The sequence below is a fragment of the Daphnia pulicaria genome, chromosome 7, assembly GCF_021234035.1.
Source record: "Daphnia pulicaria isolate SC F1-1A chromosome 7, SC_F0-13Bv2, whole genome shotgun sequence".
Lineage (NCBI taxonomy): Eukaryota > Metazoa > Arthropoda > Branchiopoda > Diplostraca > Daphniidae > Daphnia > Daphnia pulicaria.
In genome coordinates, this window is record NC_060919.1 from 4,813,851 (window position 1) to 4,833,950 (window position 20,100).

Sequence of the window (20,100 nt, forward strand, 5' to 3'; positions counted from 1 at the left end):
CCGTTAATGCAATTCACGTGCACGCAGCAAAAAAAAGTTTCGTTCAGCTTTGGTTAACCAAGAAATGTGGCAAATTTCTTTAAAATATACAAATAGGGCTGAGGTACCAATGACCTTTTAATTTGTTTTGCATCAGGTAGTGAGCAAAGCAGGCATTGAAAACTTGAGCACAAGTGATTAATAATCTCCAATTTTCTCGAATGCTGGAACATATGGGCAAAAACTTGGTTACCTGTCAACAGTCCCGCAGTCACTGACGTTGACAATCGACATCTTCTCTCTGCCTTTTTCCTTATAGAGCAGTGACACTTTGTTGACAGGTGAAGAACTACAGCAGTGTTGGCATGGTGGTGTTGGTCTAAATGAGATTGGAAATTTAGTTTTAATAAATTACTTTTTGGGTGAAACAACATGTCCAGCAGTCCAGTTTCTGCTGTTAGGGTTGGTGTAGCTGACGCTGGATGCTCGTTCCACGAACAAAATCAATTTCAACAATCACACTGTAACTTTTGAGATCTAGATGTTACCTTGTTGTTGTATTTGAGTCAGCATTTCTCATAGCACTCATAGTCAGCATGGAGAAATTTAGAAAACCAGCACGACTGCTTCTTGTACTGGAAGTTTGGAGGACATAGTGCACCTAGTTCCTGGACTGCTTCTTGCACAAATGTAATTTGGTAATCCTGTAAAAGTTAAAACATTTCCTTCACTTGACTAATTTGTTTCAAGACAGGCAGCACCAGCAGATGAAACATTGACTTATTAGGCAAACGAGAAAAAAGAAGAACTTTGCACGGTACAGATTTTTTGTCAAATGCTATATACTCACGATTACAACGTTGGTAACTGTTGTTTGTACTGAGTCAGTGAATTGGAAGTTTGAAACTAATATGGAAACCTAGCCAACGAAAATTCTACAGCCGAACGGCCAAACTCTCGAACTTCCGTGAGAACTAAGAACTCAATGATCTCCACGCCACCTACGTTCGTGAAATATTTTTCCAAAAATGTCACTTTTTTTGCAATAATTCAAAGTAATTGAGAATAACTTTTCCTCTAGAGCCTACCTCCTTTAGATGTTTTAAAAACAATTTTTTTTAATAATTTTAATTAAGGTTTGCATCCTGATTAAGGGATGAGGATTAAAAGAACTCCTCTGTCGATTTCGAAACAAACAGAACGGAGAACGCAGACATTTGCAATAAATTATGAAGTAGTACAGTTAAATTAAGAAAATAACAATATACGCACACGCTACAAAAGTACGACAATACATCGACTCGTTTCGAATTCACTTCGTCTATAAGGAGTGCTGATGATAGAGGACGTCATAGAGTTGGAGATAAGATTCCAAACTGGGTACTCAGCTGTTTTGAGTACAAGATTCGACCCAATTTCAAAAGCAAGATCAAATGTATGAAACTGACGCTGAACAAGCGGATGGAACGGTCTAACAACGGAAGAGTGGCAAGCACGTTTATAAGGAAACCTTTCAAGTGAGGAGCGGACCTCACGAGGAACACGAAAAGGCCGGCTTGCGACATTACCAGAAAGCAAAGCCATCCCCAAATGTTTGTCTTACATTTGGATTCAGGAGCAGGATCAAGACCTAAAAAGCACAATAGTCGATGAAGCCCAGCTGCGGAACTGTTGAACCGATTCTTAAGCTGTACCATAGCTGCATCGGAACTAGTAACCACAGCCATCAACTTATACTGTTCGAGAAATGCTAAATTACCATGGCAACGTGCTGTTGATCGGGATGTATTCAATTAAGATGAAACGTTCCGAACGAGTCGTTCATCGTCAATTTTTGGTCATTGCAAAACGTCAATAAGAAAGAGCAGAAATCAATTAAAGGCCATTACATACGAGGATGGCAGCCGAGAGCAAATAACGAGCGTAAATATTCGGCATGCATAGCAGCATAAAACCGCATAATTTCCGGTGATTGGTAAGGAAACGAGGGAGCAAGAGTGGGAGATTGGGAGTAGCTCGGGAAAAAATGACTGGAAAAACGAAGAAGATTTGGATCAATTGGCGGAATTGGAGTGATCATGGGTGAAGCTTCAAACTGGGTTGGCAGTTGTGGATTGATGGGTGCAGTTGACGGCGAACCGCTCGTCTGAAGAGATTGATACAGGATTGGAACCGAAGTAGTCGGATGAACGAGATCGCGACGGACAACAAGCTGTTGTTCCAGGGCGTTATTTTTCCAAGTCACCAGAGACAATGGTTCCGATTGCACTGGACTAGTCGATGGCTCACCCATCGTCGATGAGATCGGGGATTCTGGATCAGAAGTCCCGGATCTTGCAGATCCTTCTCCAGCAGAAGTTTCATTAGTTTCTAAAAAATGAGAACATGGATAATGAAAATCTTTCAAAGTTAAAGTTCAAATGCAAAGTGAGTACACACCTCTTCTTTCCGAACCCGAATTACTTGACGGAACGTGAAGTAACACCCGCTTGCGACGGATACGGTACATGGTGCTGCGAATATTCCAATAAGACGGAATCAGAGATTCCGGAACGCCGCGTTTGATGGCCTGACTGCGCAGCTCATCGTAGACTAGACGAACGGAAACAGGAGTAGCTGATTGAGGCGATCCCGATTTATTGGCTGTGACTCGATCGAACTGAGTGACCAACTGGCGACGGAATTCTTTCTCGATCAGATTGGGTGCGTTCGGCTCGTGCTCATGTTGAATGGCCTGGTTGCGACGCGAAAACTCCATCCGACCGGATTCATGATTGACACGGCTGCTGATGAGACGGACTTTGCACCCACGTTGAGCACAGCACCAGTAATCACCTCCCTGTTGTAATGAAAAATCAACCAGATTAGACACGCAAATCAACACAGAATCAGCTGAAACATTACCTTGTATTTGCGATTGTGGTGGAAATAATAATTCTGGTGAATGACGGCCATTTTGTCGCACTTGGTACGGCAGAAAACGACTTCGACAGCATTGGACGGAGAAGATGTTGGCCAAGGCATCTTGAAATTGAGACGAGATCACTGAGAAAAGGTTGTCAATCGACTGATGAACTTTTCTCACCTTCACATTCCATTATAAAGGTTTGGCGTAACAGTTGAACAGCCATTGGGTGCAAGAAGATGCCCTTGATCCAGAGAGCGTCAGCCACATCCGATTTCCCGGAATACGGCCTACTCATCCTCTACAAATGAGGTGTCCTGGTAACAGGTCAATCGATAACGATTCCAAGTAATATCGTGAAGGAATGCGTGCAAAAATACTGGAACTTTAGGGATGAGAAAAGGGTTTATACCTGAGGGTTCAAGTTCAGGGACTAATCCTTCCGGACGATGACCATGGACCTTGAAATCAACACCTCATTTGCTCGGCGATGGCTGGGTTATCAGAAATCGATCACATATAGATTATTAGTTACACATGTCAACTAATGAAAATTGTGATTGAAAAAACAAAACAAAAGATTAAATGATTTCCAAAACTGTAACTTGACCTTGTTATTTGTAGATTTGATTGCACAATCTTTTGGAAAAAATTAAAACAGAAAAGGTAAACAATAGCCTGAGAATATGTTGAAAAGAAAATAAACACATGACAATGAAATGAAATACTCTGTCTGATAAATCAGTTTTTTAAAAACTACCTGTTTCTTTTTGGACTAACGGGTGGCTTGAGGCACATCAGCGAACTAATACCTTTCGCTACGGCCACGGTGCGCATGCAATAGCGGAGTTGCTGTTGGGTTCCAGCCGAGGAGGTTGTCGGAGGTGCATGCAAGTAAAAAAATATTAAGACTGCGTCATCTGTAAATTAACACACTGATGCTCCAAGGATGTATAAAATATGCACACACGTTCTTTATTCAGTTTTAAATTACTCTGACGAATTGCACTCGACTGCACTGAGAAGTCGACTAAAACTTGAAAACGAGCTAGTCTTGAACCGAACATTCTTTTAATTAGTTTAGACTTTGACACAGTGACAAGAAAGGCTTAAATATGTGTTTGCACGCCGTACAACGTGGTACAACCAACATGTCCATGAATTTCCAACTTGAAAAAATCTGAATATAGTTCAAATTATTTAAAACCAACAATTGGAACATTTTGAAACCTTAACTGTAATAAGACGAAGAAATATAAATAAGATAAAGATAAACAGAAGATACGTACGACTTGAAGGTCACTGCCATTTTCAGCAACAAACTGCATGCGTTAAACATGCGTTAAAGGTTAAATCGTTAAATTAAAGCAGACGACGGATAAAATGAGATTCCAATGAGCAGTCCGTACTTCCTCCACCAGGTAACGCGTATGATGGCGGCTGGATTAAAAAACAAAACCAAAACTTGTAAGGATCAGATCAGAAAACGAAAGCTTTGAGGTATGATGAGTTGTTATCCGATCGTCCAGCATAAGATAAGGACGAACGAAACTGACGAAAAGAGTTGATTTAATTTCTTATCTTTAAAAATGTTATAAAAAGAAGATTCTATCGACGAGGATGAGATTCGAACTCATGCGTGCAGAGCACAACAAATTAGCAGTCTGTCGCCTTAACCACTCGGCCACCACGTCTGGTATTAATAACGAATATGACATAGAATATGACATATAGACGACATTTCACTCCACAAGTAAGGTTTATCGTGCTGCGTATGCCACGAAGTATTTACAGGGTAGGCCTACGGTATTTAGGTGTTGAATCGCCAGAATCGGTCATGACGCAAACATAATTTAAACGAAAGTTGATATTTTTGTTTTTACCAAACGAACACGACCCTCACATTCAATAAGTCTTAAAAATATCAGAATATTAAGAATTTTCCTTAATTATAAGTGTTAGATCAATGCTTCTGATCCATTTTAGAAGCTGGTAGGAAATAATAGAAGAAATTGACAATGCACGCTTTATTATTATTAATATTTTTCCATTACTTTAACATTAACTTATCGCAAACGCTTATATTAATGGCGAAGAAATTTTCTCGAAGCGGTTTCCCGAAATAGCGTGGAAAGATCGACGTTAGAGGTGACATAAGTGGGATCATCATAGGGCGAAGAAAAGTCGACGGTCTGACCGTAAGGCGGAGAAATGACGACGTGAGAAATGGGAGCCGGGTAAAATGGTGCAGATGTGGTTGTAACGTATGGCCGTGGAGTTGTTGGAGGAGCTCGATAGGCTGGAGCAGGGTAAGCAGCTACGGGTCTGTTTTCTTGGTATTTCCTCTCGCTCTCGTGTTTTGCATCAGTGACATAGCTGACGATTTGAATACGGCCGTCTGGGTGGAAAATACGGCGATAACCAGTAGAATACACGTCATCACTCGGAAACTTGAAGTTGGAGGGTTTAGCCGCCTAACGTAATGCGGTATAGAATAATCCAATGTTTTAATTTCCATTCGTAAATCACAATGAAATCTTTGACCAAAAATTTTGCTTACGTGTTTGTTTTGCTTGTAAGTCAAAGCGGAATAAGGAATATTCCCAGCGGAAGCGACTACGAGCAGCACGGCAGCCATCACTAACCAAGTAAATAATTGAATCCTCATGTTGAATAGTTTGCAATTGAGACAGATTTCAGTACTGGGGCAATCTGGATTTCGTGCGGGCTTTTATAGATGTCAGTTTCATCTGATTCAATATTCTTATTTGGCATGTTTAAATCGATACTGATTTGTCTACGTGAGGAAGGACGTTCAATGATGTCGACATAGGTCGGACCCCAAAACAAGCAGCAAAGAGAATGGAAACATTTTTTGAAAGGCCAAGTTCAGTGGACATGATAAACATATAATAGAGTATAAAAAGAAGGATATTATCAAGGGTATTACCCGTTTTGCAAAGTGAAAGGGGTCGCAAGGTGATCCAATTCAAACCTTCTGAATTGATACTGAATCATCAGACAGCATCGCTTTGGGCATAATTTGCAACAGGTTTGATGAGATGTGTACATAGTTAGTTGAATGACTTGTATCGCAAAGCAAAAGTGACCTAAATTTTAATTGAAAGGGGCGAGTTTGGCAAAGTATGTGGCCTTGTCTCGTCTTTAACACTAAATTTAGTTACTATGAACTAACTAAAATTGGCATCAAAATATATGTTGAATATGCCTCTGGGGGGGGGGGAGGGTTGTTTCATTAAAGACTTTTTCCGATGCTAAATGTTGTTCGAGTTCGGCAAATGAAAACAAATTAAAATATCAACTGATATTTCATGAATTAAATCATTATCGTGTTGATCAAGGATATATTGGCCGCCAATAATTAAATGGGCGTGTTTCCCATTGCTGCCGATGTCACTCGACCAGGGTAGATGAAACAAGGCGTAACCTAAGCTCGGCTGGATTTCCTTGACATCTACTTCGTCGCTTAATTCCTTGTTAACTAAATTTCGAAATATGTTACCGTGAATGGAATTTAAGATGTAGCCTACTTGTTGACTTTGAATGTCTAATCAATTATGTTAAGGCTAACGCCAGTAGGTTCAGTTATCATGTACTCAATAACTTTTTATTTTAAATTACTTGTTGGCTTTGAATGTCAGAGTGTCTAGTCAATGATGTTAAGGCTAAAGTAAAAAAATTTCATGGAAAAAAAAAATACCGCGAATATAATTTATCGTGTAAACGGTACTTGTTGGCTTTGATTGTTGTCTAGTCAATGATGTTGAGGCTAACGCCAGTATATTTGACGTACTCGATAACTTTTTTAAATGGGTTTGAAGCAACTTTTCCCGGAATTTTTTTATTGTTTAAATTCATTTGTTTTAAATATTATCTAGATTTTTTTCATAATCTACTTCCGAAACTATTTGCTATCATTGTTCACCTGCAGAAAACCAGTGGAATTTTCCCATTCTAAAAAGAATATTCTTCGGTCACCCCTAGTTACAGTACATGCTCTGCAGTGCATGTCTTATTACGTTTGACGAACACCGGTGTTCATTCAAAATAAACAGCGGAAAATTGTCGAGAAAGAGGTTACACAGCAAAAACTAGTTAAGGAACCAGTTGAGCTTAAGGGATTTTGCTTCCTAATCTAATTTAATTGTTGGGGTGTACCATAATCCAACATGTTAGCACAAAAATCCTTCGAGTGAACCTTGATCAAAATAGTACAGTGTGTCGAATAAACAAAATAATACGTCATAATCCGCCTTTTTTTGTTATTTGTTCATCAAGTTTAAAGTGCAGACATATTTAATTTTCTAAATTCATTAAACTATATTTCTTGAAACGAATGCTGTCTCTAATGGCACCGTTTCTTCAATTTTGAAGTATATTATGAGAATTAAAGATGATCTTAAATTCGGAATCAGCTACATAAGCTATTTTAGATTTGATGATAATTACATTTTGGCGAAAAGCTAATCCACGATTTTATAGTTGCTTTAGTAAATTTAATGTGGACATCATCAAGAAAAAATAAATAATTCTTTAAACTAAAAACAACAAAAAAACGAAAAGACAACAGACAAAAACAGACAGAAATCAAATTTTCGCTTCCCGCTCTAATACCGGTTTCTCATTCGTCCGCTAGGCTTGAAAATCAAGGTTAAATGGCGTCTAGTGGTAACTGTCGATAAAATTCCTTCAAACTTTGACGTTTCTGTTTCAAGTTTTCAACCGCTGTTAAGTTATCGTTAATGTTCGTGGGTATTTAATCAGTATCTCACGATTTCACTATTTGAAATAACCACAGAGTGCTCCTCATATTTATAACGAATGGATCTTTAGACCGATTGTGTAAATTTAAATGATTTTCGGATGCTAATTCAGATTTAATTCATTTGATGTGTTCTGGACCAAACTAATTAATTGAAGACAAATATGTTTCTTCTTGCCAAGTGACTAGAAAGAGTAAAGCAACAGGTGAGGGGAATAAGGTGGTTGAAGTCCAACGACAAACCTGATTGCAGCCTCAACATGTCACATTCTCACAAAGCCTTGGTATGTTTCATTAAACATTTCTAAATTGCTAGCACGGTTAATAACAAGAAATTATTCTTTTAGACCAAAGATGAATCTCCTGTAGCACCAGATTCTACAACCGTTGATCGTGTAACATTTACTGAAGGTGAAGATGTACTTCTTCATGATGAAGATGGACTTTTCATTTTTGGCACAATTGTTCAGGTATTTTGCTAGTGCATTCAACTTCCCCGAAAAGTATTATTATAAATTTATACTTGCAGGTTCTCACATTTCAAGAAAAGTGTCTTATTCAATTTGGAGATGATACTGAAAGATGGGCTCACTTTCGGGATCTAAGAAAAATTAAAATTCAAGAGGAAACTGATATTTCATGCATTTTGTGCAAGAGTATACAGTCTACTTCTAGTAATAAAATATTATTGTGTCACTACTGCAGAAGAGGATACCATCAAATCTGTCATGAGGTATTATTTTTAGTAATCAGTGTGTGAGCATTTTAGTAACCTTCTTTAACTTTTTTTTTCCAAAAAAAGCCTGCATTACCAAGCCAGTTTGCCAATGGAGAAACACAATGGATGTGCATGAGATGCATGGAAAAGAGGCAAGCTAGGGAAAAATATAAGATTGCCAACTCGCAACCAGATATACGGGGTAAAGTCAACAACAACAACAGTAGTTCTTCCAACACGATCCGCAAAAGACGTAGCTTTCCGTACGACGTAAGGGTGTATAAAACAACAATGTGGAATAACTCTTAATGCAACATTTCATCCTTCTCGCATCTAGTTGGCGAATCTTAGGTGGGATGCAAACCATTTCACAAATGCTGAGCAAAAGTATTGCTATTGCGGACAGTTGGGTGATTGGTTTAAACGAATGCTACAGTGTTGTGGATGCTCGCAATGGTTTCACGGTGAATGCATTTCTATCTTAAAGCAACCTTTGTTATACGGCGACAGGTAAAAATTTCCTTAAAATGTTGTAGGAACAAATCATTTAACCTTTTAAGTATTTAGGTTTTTTCTTTTCTTGTGCTCCGTGTGCAACAATGGCAACGAAGAACGCCTCATGAGATTAAGTGAAGAGCTAACCCTAGCGGATATGGCTCACATTGCACTTTTCAATTTGACTCTGGAAACGACAAAGAAATACCACGATCTAGATATGAGCATATTACCGTTCATAGAGAATAACTGGAAATATTTCCACCCTTCCGGCGAGGTACAATATTTCGTTACTGTTGTTGACTGTTATTCAAAAATTCAATGTTTCTTTCTTCTCGTCTAGCTATTACATTTGACAGACACTGAAAAACGAACCAGGATACTGGCCGCTTTCTGGCAGTTCAAAAACCGGTAAAATGTGTTTTGCTTACACTTTATGAAGGATTTTGCTTCAACATTTTTTATCTTATCAGATTTATGTGCGGACGAGAATTGAAAAAGAAGAAGACCATGTGGGGATTGCGTTTCCAATTGCCCTCTACATTTCCTTCTGTATTAGCCCCACAGTCCCGACACACACTACAGCTGTGGACGAAACGCGATTTGATTCCCCAAGGCACAGTTATCGAGTAAGTACTTGCTATTTATAAACTTTTTCAAAGTTAAAAATGTCATCAATCGAAATTGTTGTACAGGAAAATTTCTCCGACCCCACCGGTCATGAAGAAACAGACTGAAGGGTTTCGTAAAAACAAGAGAGCTCATTCGTCACTAGCAATGAGTGGAGAACGAGACAAACCTTCCAAAAAGCGAGCAAGACCGTCTGATCCTGAACTTCACCGTACTTTGCGGGTTCGCCAGCAAAGAGCAACATCTGAGGAGAGCATCTGTGAAATAAGTTCTGACGAAGTCAAGTTGATGGTCTTATCGAGCAAAAAGACCAACAAGCGTAAACGGACCAACGGAGGAGAAGAGAATTCAAGCAGTGTCTCATCCTTTTCAGCTTCGTTGACCACTCCGGTAGAAACCAGTAGCGACGAAACGTCTTCGAAGGGAACTTTAGACATGTTCATACCACCGCCCCAAAACTTTGACGGCTTAAACAATCCGTTCTGCAATTTATCTACCCAAAATCAGAATCTTCCGCGCAGCTCTGGTTATCTCTTCGTTCGTCCACTGAAGACGCGTTTAAGTGAAAAGGATATTCGAATTACCAAGACTGGCGAAGTCAAGCGTAAGAGATTCGTGCGGAAATGGAAGCGATCTTCTCAACCAGATTTGGCTAGTGCACTATTTAGCGCAGACACTTCATTTCGATTCACGAGTCCCCAAACCAATCCCTATCAACCAACTCCCAAAGAATCTATTCTAAGCTATTTCGGCATAGAAGAGCGTGTATCGCGGGGTGAGAAGTACACCGTGCACGCTCGTAGGGTACTGTCTAAAGGGCACGCGCAGTATTTAATACACTGGGACACTGAAAATGTAACATGACCATAGTCGTCGCGCGGAGCTCAAGGCAGTGTAACGGGACAGCAAACTTTAAGACTGTTTTGTTGACAGAAAAAAAAATATATTAACTATTTTCTCCCCCATTTAATGATACCAGAATTTCTGTGCTTTTTAAAAAGCTTTGGAATCTTCCTATCGGTGGTTGAGGCAATGTCAAACGGAGAGAATAAGCGAGATCACAAATTTGTTATCGAAGATGATAATCTCGATCTCGAAAGGCAATCTTGGTATGATTTTCTGCCAGGACTAGGACGGTTTTAATGCACAACACCACTTGTTTTCACTGCCTCTTTTTATTATCAAGTCTTTATAATCGTCTTGCCCGTGATTGCTTTTAATCTGTAGTCGTGTTCATGTTTTTTTAATTAAAATTTTTTTTTTTCGAATTTTTCTCTTTGGTTTTCACTTGTTCTCAAGGAAGCCTTCGTCGGGTATATTTCTTTGTAATAATTACCCTGTATGTCTCTATTGTTAGCTAAGAAAATACATGGTTTCCATTGAACAATTTTCATTAGATTTGTTTAAATAAGTTTATGAAAAAAAAATTATCATTACATTAGAGAAAAAATCGCTTCATTTTTTTTTCGAACATGATCACAAAAACTTTTTTTTAAATTAGCCAGTTTTCGCGGTATTTCGATATAAATATTTTATTTTGAGAAAACATTGCGCGGAATATATACGTCAAAAAAATTGGGAAGGGAAGCAGTAGACACCCGAATAGTTGCCTGGCAACCACTTTCAATACATTAGATGTTTGTAGAAATAAAAGAGCCGTGGTTCACGTCTATCTCAACTTTTTAAACTAAAGTTGATTAAGAAAGCGTAACATTTTAAGCTGCCGAATGTGCGACTCGGATAATGCCCAATATCTCAAACGGTAATTCAATTAAATTTTTGTAGTTTAATGAGCCGTAATTTCAATAACGTTCATTTTTATTGGGCATGTAAAGGCGAATTAAATTCGATTCTGTCGATGTACACCCAATCGAAAAGGCTCTTATCGTTTTCTATCGAATAGAAGCTATCCTTCTTTCCACCGATGGAGAACCAATGGCTGGTGAAAAAAGAGTAAGACGAATACTGCGAAACTAGAAACTTGTCACAACAATAACATTCAAAAAATAAGAGCTAGAAAAAGTTTAAATAGCAAAGTCTAGTTTCAACTTTAACGTTTAATCTTCTGTTCTTTTTTAGGAGGCACAGAAGATGATTAAAGTCCAAAGCTTGAATGCCACAACAGACATCAATGGGCTTGCAAAAGAAGTGATCCATCAATGTAAACTAATACCTAGTTCAAGACTCAATGAAGTCCAGCAACTGCTGAGTTACCTACAACAAAGACCAGACAACAAGCCTGCAAATATGAGTGATAAAATGAGACCCATGACAAGTAGCCAGCTGATGCGGAATGATGACATGGTTGACATAATCAACCATCAAATGGATGAACAAGCCTCCATGGGAAAACTGGACTCCTACATTGAATTGCTGTATGAAGAGCTGGAAGGGAAAATACGAGGAACTTCTCTCATTTTGCAGCTGGCAAAACAAAATGAAAATTTACAAGATCTGAGCCTCAATGAATCTTTGATTGGCGCTCTATATCGTGTACTACGCGAGGACGGACGGAAGCATTACGCCCTAGCTGTAAACATTGCCTTCACTTTTTTCTATTTTGCCTCTTACTCTTCATTCCACCCTATGCTCACACGGTTCAAAGTTGGCTCATTATTGATGGAAATTGTTCGTGGAGAATTTGTAAGGTTTGAGCAGTGGGAAAGCGAACTGAATTTAGGACATTTCGAGCAAGGTAAAGTAAATTGGATTCAATGTTTCAATCGTTCTCTACTTATGTGATCTTTGATTATTAGACGGTTTACATCGGAAATTTCAAACGGCGCTCCTGCAACAAACTTTACTCATAAGAACTTGTTTCTACGTGTTACTTCATTTGTCGGAAGACCCCGGTGTCGAGGATAAGATGCGGAAAAAAGGGATAGTTTCTTTGCTCATCCGAACCCTTCAGCGTAAACATATCCATTCCAGTGTTAACGGTAACGAATAATTCACCTGCACTGCAGTTGCTCGCCTTCTAAACGCCTTGAAATGAATCTACAGAGCTTAATTATTTGGTGCTGACGTTTCTGCAAAAGTTATCTATCTTTGGCGAGAACAAAGACGAAATGGCTCAACTAGGAGTGATTGAGAAAGCTGCTATTCTAGTGGATTCACCACATCGCCTAGTGCAGGACTCTGCTGCCCGTGTCTTGTATAACCTTTCCTTCGATCCCGCTTTACGGTATGGCTTATTGACGGACTAGTGACACCCCATGGAAACAAATTAACCGACTGTTTAATTTAAAGGCTTCGTATAGGGAGACTGGGATTGTTGCCTTCATTAATTCGAATGATGCTGACCGATTCTCAAGGGGGTAATATCGCCTGGGCCTTGGTCTACCAGATTAGTCTTGATGACAGAGGGCGTATCCTAATCAGCCGCTCAGAATGCTTCTCCTTCGTTTTGGAATACCTTTTACGTTGCAAAGAAATTCCCCTACCGTCCATTCCACTCGCCCTGGCTGTTAATCTAGCTCATGTTCCAAAGCTTGCTACCGAATTATCTCAAGTACAAATGCTATTTTGCTATTCCATTTCAATTCTAGCAATTAAACATCGCTTCTTTTTTTTAATTTTCAGAGTAAATACTTTGTCCTGTTCTTGGATTTGGCGATCGCAAATCAAGACGCAGTACTAATAAAGTTACTTCGCAATGCTGCCGGTCACGCTCTGTCATCTCAGTCGAGCAATCCTATCGTTATGGAGAAGATAGTCGATGCCATCTTGAAATGTTCTGGCGATTATTTCAATGTGAGAGAAGAAGACACCAGGAAGACACCTTTCTAAGGAAACTATCTTTCGAAGACTAAAATTATCAATCGGCCTGTTACAGGTTGAAGCTCTAGGATTGCTGGCTAACCTTGGGGAATTCTCTTTATCTACTGGATGGGAAACGATTATCAGCGATAAGCGTTTCTTGAACTGGATAGATAAGCATCTCCAACCAGGTAATTCACGAATAAACAAAACAATATGCAATACTTCATATCACATATTGTAATATTTAGGCACCAGTCCGTTCGATGTTCAACTCTCAGCTGTTTTGGTACTACGATCAATCGCTGCTGTTACCGAGGCAAGCCTTCACCTGATCGATTCAGGACTAATCTCTACCTTATTGAATTTACTAAGAACGCAACAAGAAGATGACGAATTTGTTCTACAAGTAAAATTATTTTATATGGCAATGATTTTTCGTTCATAATCATTTTGGCTTGTTTTGATTTGCAGATTCTTCATGTTTTCTATCGCCTTCTACGACATGATGAAATACGCTTCATCATCGTGAACAAAGTTAGTATAAACAATTCTCAGATTACGATAGGAAAAGAACAAGGTCAATAAAGTGACATGATTTGATTAGTTTGAAGACATCCCGGCCTCTTTTCTAGACCTCATGACCGACCAAAACCTAGAAGTTCGAAAAGTGTGCGAGAGAGGACTGATGCTGATTGCCGAGTCGGATACCAAATGGGAAGAGCGGATTAAAAATGAACGTTTCTGCTGGCACAATGCTCAGTGGCTCGAGGCCATCGCCAAAACGAACCTCTTATCATCGCCTGGTAATAATCTTATTTCAACAAGTACCCAATCGTACCCAAACATAATCCGATTGTTGTGTTTTCATCAGGAACTGAAGATGAACACAGTATCGCTGGCAGTGTTTTAGATTTGTGCGTACGACACGCCGACCTCCTCGATCGTGCAAGTAATTCGGCATCCAGTTTCGGATCACCAGAATCCCGCATAGGATCGCCTGTCGAATCTATTGATGCTTGGGATGCGCAAATATAATAATGGGTCACCCACCAAGAGAAGAAGAAGAAAAATAAAAACAAGAGTTTCTAGTCGTCAATCTTTTTGTTTCAATGTGCTGTGCTTTCCCCCCTCATTCTGTTCCCAAGTTCTGTGATCTACTCCTATTCAAGCTGCGTTCAACATAACGATTCCGACTACATTTTCGTGTCATTTTACTTGTATTTTTGGCTGACGAGGTGCTAATCATTTGCTTTGAATGATCTTTCAAACAAACTGCTATTTAAGAAATAGTTTTCACGCATTTTTTTTTTCCATTGCTTTTTGTGTGTTTTTCGTTAGGGGGAAATGACCCAATAAAAACGATAAAAAAAAAATGTTGGCTTCTCGTTAAAGTTCCTCGGTTTCTGAGCACGCGACCTCCGCAACTAATCTAGATGACCCTACGGATAAGACATCCGTCGCCCTCAAATGAGATTGACGCCTTAAGGGTTTACAGCATTCGGTTGGACTTTGGTTTCAATATTATCAGCCTCCGAAACTGTAGCTCAAAGCACGTAGTACCCAGTGGCCTGTCAAAAACAGTACAGCTACGTTCATCGCGATGACTTCAAAAACAGCTTCCAATCGCGCTCGCTCTCATATCATTCCGTGAAACCCAGACCGAAGAGTTTGAGTGCAAGAGGGAAAACTGCTTAACGACTTGAAATTTCAAAAATTCAACATGCTGGTCCACTACATATTGACTGCAATATTGGTGGTCTTTCTGGAGACTCGGCTAGGACGAGCAGAGTGTCCTCGCGGCTACAAAGTTGGTACACATATGGAAAATCTCCGCTATTGTTCTAAGCACCTACCTGTCATTCTCCCAGGCGAGTTCATCCGGTCAAAGAGAGCCGTCGACAAAGTCGGAGAGCCAGAGGATCTTGGAGAATTTCCTCAACGAAAGGGATGAGGCCACGATCCGCTCCACATGGAATACTGCCAAAAAGAATGGTAACATCGGTCCCAAGACATTCCTACGGTAAGTGAAAGAAACAAATGTGATTAGTGTAAGATTGATAAAACATTTTCTGTAATCTAGTTACTTTGAATTGAAGCCTGAGGCACAGAAAATGTTTCCAGCTTTTGCGGAAGTAGACCACATGAAGCTGCCGACGAATGAAGATTTTCTCGCTCAAGCTCAGAATTGCGTATCTGGGCTCAATTCATACGTTGAACACCTTGGGAAAAATCCCAAAAATTGTCCGTTCATCGCTAAGGCAAAAGGAAAATATCATCATGAAGATCTTAAGGTACAGTACAATGTGATTTTGGTAAACCTACTTTGGTGAACAGGAAAATTAACATTGTCTTGATAAACAGCTTCTGGGAGTGACCCTAATGGGAGTGTTGGAAGAAGAACTGGGGAAAGGATTCACTGATGAAACAAAGGAGGCGTGGAAGAAAGGACTTCGAGCGATGAACGAAGCCGTCACGAAAAGACCAAATCCGTCGAGACGTTAATCTATCTAAATATGTCCCAAAAAATTTAAGATTTAATCAACCAGAGTTCCTTCGTCATAATGCATGCATATTAAGAAGAAGTATTTTGTGTTGGTAATGGTTAAGTAGAGGGCAGGAAGTGCAATTTGACATTATTATAAATAAATGTATGTATAAAATGGGGAATATTGGCAACTTACAAGGTATTGAAACATAACAAACTCGCCAAACTTATTTTCAATTCATACTGTAGCGAGGAAATCAAGAGAACCAATTGCAGCAAGTGCAAACTGATTTAGAGTTATTAGGTTACTAGATCACCATTTCCATGTGTTCAACAAACATCACAGCACGATTATAGGCAAATGCTGCTGAAGTATCTGTTTTCTACTGTATACTATTGTACTTGTTGAAGCATCCTTCGTGTTCAACCTCTCTTTAGTTCAAATGCAAAGACTTTGTAAACAATAAATATGATATTCAAAATAAGCCAGCAAATAAATAAATAAACTATCACACATATTCACAAAGTTCATCACAGCATGTTGCACATCCACTCACATGTTCAACCACACCACAGCACTGACGCATTTTGCATTCGGAATCTCCCCGAAACTTAAGAACGTTTTTGTTTGGTATTTTACATTTAAAATATTAAAAATCCAACCCATAATACAGTTATCTCACTTCTTCTACCATGAAAATAACGCAAACGAACGATATAATGTAACAAACCTTTCAAAATTTTCACGAAAATAATATCAGAGATGCAGACGTTGTTGTCAAGTGAATTTAATTTGAATTCAATCAATCACATCAAACATCTAAATTAAATTAAATAAATTTACACTCCACACAAATAAAAGAAAAACAACATATTTCTTTACTGTTTATTCATTGGGATATAAAGTTAAAAAGGAATATGTAATACAATTTCGTCAGACTAATTTTGTATTGTGCATTTGTGCTTAATCCTGCAGGATCATAAGATCATAATCTAAAAATCTCCGTTGAGTGATCGGCCTGCCTCACCAATTAAAAATGCAATAACAGAAAGATGGTGGCGAATTTTGCTCCATATCTCTGGATCGTTTGATTCTGTCTTATTTTCCACCTGAACGATAAGATCAACCAACCCAGCAAATGTGTTAAAGTTGTGGGAGTCGCTGCTGCTTGTCGAAAATATGACGTGACTAAAAATAATAAATTAACATACATTGTCATGACTTTTTCTAATTTTTAATTTTTAACGCTCTCACTTAGTTTCAGGATGATCCGGAAGTCCTTTGGAGTCAATGAAGAAACGTTCCAAATACATGAGTTTATCATTAACTCGTCGCACGGCAAAAATGTTAGATTGATCGACGTTCTTAAGCTCATTTTCGCTGAAATGCTTTACGGAGAACATGAAATGATCAACCGACACTCGCACATGTTCTTAAAGAGTAAAAATTAAAAAGTGAAGGGCAATCATAATTATACTTTATAATCAATACTTAGTGAAACACCGTTCTGTTGTAGTATCGGTCCATATTTCGTATGAAGCAAACTTAGTGAATGATTCAGATAGGATGCGTAAGCTAGAATGTCTAACGGAAGGATGACAGAATCTGAAAGAGTAACAGCCGCCACAGCCCACATTCGTGCAACAGCTTGGTGATGAACAAATCCGCGATCGACAATATTACTTGCCAAATGGTAACTATCATACAGAGAATATTGCGTTGGATAAACTCCATTTTTCTATACGAAAAAAAAAAATGACATCATAAGTTTTGAGCTTAGTATGTTTATCAAACTATTTGTTGTACCATGTAACCAAAATCTGCTGCGGGAATGCCAATGACATAGGAGAATCCTTCAAAGTCGCTTCCGCCACCTAGATGCCCCACCCTAACATCAAAAGTGAATGATGGTACATCAAATATACTATAAACATTTAAAATGTATACTACATTGGTTGGTCAACATTATCCCGATCTCGAGATTGGGCCAGCCAGGTATCAAAGACCGTTTTATGGCCGGATTCTATTTCATGCACACTCGGATTAGGTATAAGCTTGGCCGTGTCGATTAGGAGCTGTTTCAGAGTAGGGAAAGCGTTGCCAAAAAGAGTACGATTGCCTGATTTAATCAAAGTGGTAAAACTAGAGTTTGTTAGATTTTTTCTTCACTTTGACTCACCACTGACGGCGGTATCTACATTAAGATACGCTACGGCTCGTTGGCCCAGAACGGTTGCATGTTGTTGGGTCCATTCGTAGGACCCTACAAGTCCGTATTCATGAGCGCCCCAGCTGCAAAAGACAATTGTTCGCCTAGGTCGCCAATCTGTATTGTTCAAAAATAAAAATTAGAAAATTCAAAACGATTTTTATTTGGTACTATTATCGCAATACTTTGGTCGCGTTTCATTTTTCCGAATACTCGGGCAATCTCAATCATAGAAGCAGTGCCACTAGACGGATCCAGGGCCCCAAAAGTCCAGGCATCTCGATGATTTCCCAAAAGAACATACCGATCTAATTAAAGAAAATAAATTAACGTGACATTTTTAAATTTGTACCAGGATTTCAATACCATCTTCGACTGATCCTCGTAAAATGCCGATTGTGTTGAACGTAGTCCTCCTTTCGTTGACTGTGCTGACATCCAGCCTTACTCTCCAACCAGGATTGCGCAGACTGGGACCAAGAGAATACGGCGCATCCATTTTGCCAATCCATTTAGTAGGAGCGCTGTTTTCCGGTGAAATGTTTCGGAGAATGACTTCAGCCTCTTCATAACCTATTGCCTGTACAGGAATCTTAGGCAAACCGGGATGATTTTCTTCTTTGATCCTGAAAGCGCTCTCTGTCATACGAATAGATATGTATAAGTAAAATACTTTGGTTAAATTGGTTGGACTGCATTGTTACCTATAGCAGGATAGAAAGGGGTCAACAAGTCTCCGCCCCTCAAGCGTCCGACGTGACCATATTCAGCTCCTGTTCCTGGCATCCACCAGCTATCAGGATAAGTATTATTGCGATTCTGACTGGTCTTCTCTAGGCGATCCGAAAACAGAATTACTCCGATAGCGCCGTATCTTTCGGCTAGATCCACCTAAACGTATTTAATAAAATAAAAATTTTACATTTTGACATGCATTTCAAATTCGCTATTACCTTTGATCCTCGAAAGATCGCTCCTAGACGGATAAGGGCAATATGACCAGAGACATTAATACCTCTTGACAGCAAGTATTCATAGTCCTTCTTGCGTCCGTAATGGACGTAGACAACATTTCCCTAATAATCCAAAGTAAACGCAATCAAAATTCTGAATTAAAGATAAATTAATCCAAAGCAGTTCGTTAGGCACCTCAACGACTCCATTAGCCGAGAAAGCATTAAAATTATGCAAAATGTCATCGGAAAATTCTTCTGGTGAACCAAGGGGCGGTTGACGACCTGCTGTTGTGTAATTAATTCTGCCTTGTTCGTCGATTAGCGACACCTTATTCATCACTCCAACACGCGGGTAAGAGAGCAACACGTCGTAAGGAATAGTTTTAGCTTCGTCCAATCCTGCTTCCAGGAAACGATCTCTCATCCATTCGGCTTGCAATAAATCCTGGGCTGTTCCAGCCACATGAGGTGTGCTGGTTAAATATCTGTTAGGAATAGAAAAAAACATTGTCATGCATCTCTACTGCGTTGTTAAAAGTATTCGCTCATATAATACATACCTCAGATTGGAGTCGATTTCTTCTGCAGAGATTTCGTCAATTACCAAATTCCTAACGTCGAAATTGTGGTAGTCAGCCACTGAGGTTGTTCCATACCGCCCAATCAAAATTCCTTTTTCAGACGTATTGGGATCGAGTTAAAGGGGAATTCAGTCAATACGGTGTAATTTGGTAGCAACAAACAGAGCGAGCATTAATAAACTTACCTGTAGCGAAGCACAAGATGATGGCAACGGCCACAATCCAATATCCCGATTTTTTGTTTTTATCCAGCATATTCTTCGTATCCGACACGTCTTGAGTCGACCACATCTTGAACGGTTCTGTAGTACGACACTGAACTAGGTTAAAACACTTTACCTCCCATCACGCTTTTTTTTATATTTGTCCACTTAAACAGATAGTTTTCCAATGCGCGATCACGTCCGTGTCACCAACGGGAGTCGTGCGTGCTCTCCTTTCTAATAAGTATTTACGTTGTTTTCAAAAAGTTCCCAATTAAGAAATGTGAAGTTGATGTCCGATTGGCCAGAGACGTGGTTCAGAATGAGACGCCATTGATGATTCGACAAAATAAGAAAACAAAGTTGTGGCAAAACCCAGGATATTTCGTCAAG

General features: G+C 39.2%; 6 protein-coding genes and 1 non-coding gene across 10 annotated transcripts; 3 read left to right on the plus strand and 4 right to left on the minus strand.

Annotated features, from left to right (window-relative positions):
• Window positions 1-1,202: 1,202 nt before the first annotated feature.
• LOC124349862 lies at window positions 1,203-15,261 on the minus strand. 2 transcript variants are annotated; one of them, XM_046800777.1, is made up of 8 exons: window positions 15,126-15,261; window positions 4,174-4,324; window positions 3,645-3,736; window positions 3,297-3,562; window positions 3,065-3,201; window positions 2,884-3,003; window positions 2,419-2,818; window positions 1,203-2,349 (listed from the first exon to the last, which is right to left on the minus strand). In XM_046800777.1, the coding sequence occupies exons 6-8, from the start codon at window positions 3,001-3,003 to the stop codon at window positions 1,865-1,867; spliced, it is 1,005 nt and encodes a 334-aa protein (XP_046656733.1). In that variant the 5' UTR covers window positions 3,065-3,201; window positions 3,297-3,562; window positions 3,645-3,736; window positions 4,174-4,324; window positions 15,126-15,261; the 3' UTR covers window positions 1,203-1,864. The 2 variants fall into 2 exon arrangements, with proteins under 2 accessions (XP_046656733.1, XP_046656734.1); XM_046800778.1 differs by having other exon boundaries at window positions 2,884-3,024.
• Trnas-gcu lies at window positions 4,497-4,578 on the minus strand. Its single transcript has one exon. It is a non-coding gene; the product is annotated as a tRNA-Ser (tRNA).
• On the minus strand, window positions 4,897-5,693 carry LOC124350089. Its single transcript, XM_046801102.1, has 2 exons — window positions 5,445-5,693; window positions 4,897-5,358 (listed from the first exon to the last, which is right to left on the minus strand). Exons 1-2 carry the CDS (start codon window positions 5,550-5,552, stop codon window positions 4,969-4,971), a joined length of 498 nt encoding a protein of 165 aa, XP_046657058.1. The 5' UTR covers window positions 5,553-5,693; the 3' UTR covers window positions 4,897-4,968.
• LOC124349523 (metal-response element-binding transcription factor 2-like) lies at window positions 7,518-10,894 on the plus strand. 2 transcript variants are annotated; one of them, XM_046800203.1, is made up of 10 exons: window positions 7,518-7,747; window positions 7,850-7,951; window positions 8,015-8,137; window positions 8,197-8,400; window positions 8,470-8,655; window positions 8,723-8,895; window positions 8,953-9,157; window positions 9,224-9,291; window positions 9,354-9,509; window positions 9,576-10,894. In XM_046800203.1, the coding sequence occupies exons 2-10, from the start codon at window positions 7,928-7,930 to the stop codon at window positions 10,372-10,374; spliced, it is 1,938 nt and encodes a 645-aa protein (XP_046656159.1). In that variant the 5' UTR covers window positions 7,518-7,747; window positions 7,850-7,927; the 3' UTR covers window positions 10,375-10,894. The 2 variants fall into 2 exon arrangements, with proteins under 2 accessions (XP_046656159.1, XP_046656158.1); XM_046800202.1 differs by having other exon boundaries at window positions 7,518-7,951.
• On the plus strand, window positions 11,069-16,281 carry LOC124349483 (kinesin-associated protein 3-like). 2 transcript variants are annotated; one of them, XM_046800134.1, is made up of 15 exons: window positions 11,069-11,272; window positions 11,346-11,463; window positions 11,590-12,205; window positions 12,267-12,449; window positions 12,514-12,694; window positions 12,760-13,021; window positions 13,093-13,263; window positions 13,346-13,460; window positions 13,521-13,678; window positions 13,744-13,806; window positions 13,877-14,075; window positions 14,144-15,079; window positions 15,141-15,292; window positions 15,353-15,563; window positions 15,634-16,281. In XM_046800134.1, the coding sequence occupies exons 1-12, from the start codon at window positions 11,238-11,240 to the stop codon at window positions 14,305-14,307; spliced, it is 2,265 nt and encodes a 754-aa protein (XP_046656090.1). In that variant the 5' UTR covers window positions 11,069-11,237; the 3' UTR covers window positions 14,308-15,079; window positions 15,141-15,292; window positions 15,353-15,563; window positions 15,634-16,281. The 2 variants fall into 2 exon arrangements, with proteins under 2 accessions (XP_046656090.1, XP_046656091.1); XM_046800135.1 differs by having other exon boundaries at window positions 15,369-15,563.
• On the plus strand, window positions 14,993-15,774 carry LOC124348527 (globin C, coelomic-like). Its single transcript, XM_046798756.1, has 4 exons — window positions 14,993-15,079; window positions 15,141-15,292; window positions 15,353-15,563; window positions 15,634-15,774. Exons 1-4 carry the CDS (start codon window positions 14,993-14,995, stop codon window positions 15,772-15,774), a joined length of 591 nt encoding a protein of 196 aa, XP_046654712.1.
• Window positions 16,282-16,629: 348 nt separating the features above from the next.
• On the minus strand, window positions 16,630-20,089 carry LOC124349487 (N-acetylated-alpha-linked acidic dipeptidase 2-like). The gene is made up of 13 exons (XM_046800144.1): window positions 19,690-20,089; window positions 19,484-19,595; window positions 19,117-19,408; window positions 18,921-19,043; window positions 18,672-18,858; window positions 18,334-18,606; window positions 18,153-18,275; window positions 17,938-18,084; window positions 17,709-17,877; window positions 17,565-17,646; window positions 17,250-17,496; window positions 17,013-17,190; window positions 16,630-16,946 (listed from the first exon to the last, which is right to left on the minus strand). Exons 1-13 carry the CDS (start codon window positions 19,793-19,795, stop codon window positions 16,751-16,753), a joined length of 2,235 nt encoding a protein of 744 aa, XP_046656100.1. The 5' UTR covers window positions 19,796-20,089; the 3' UTR covers window positions 16,630-16,750.
• Between the last annotated feature and the right edge of the window lie 11 nt (window positions 20,090-20,100).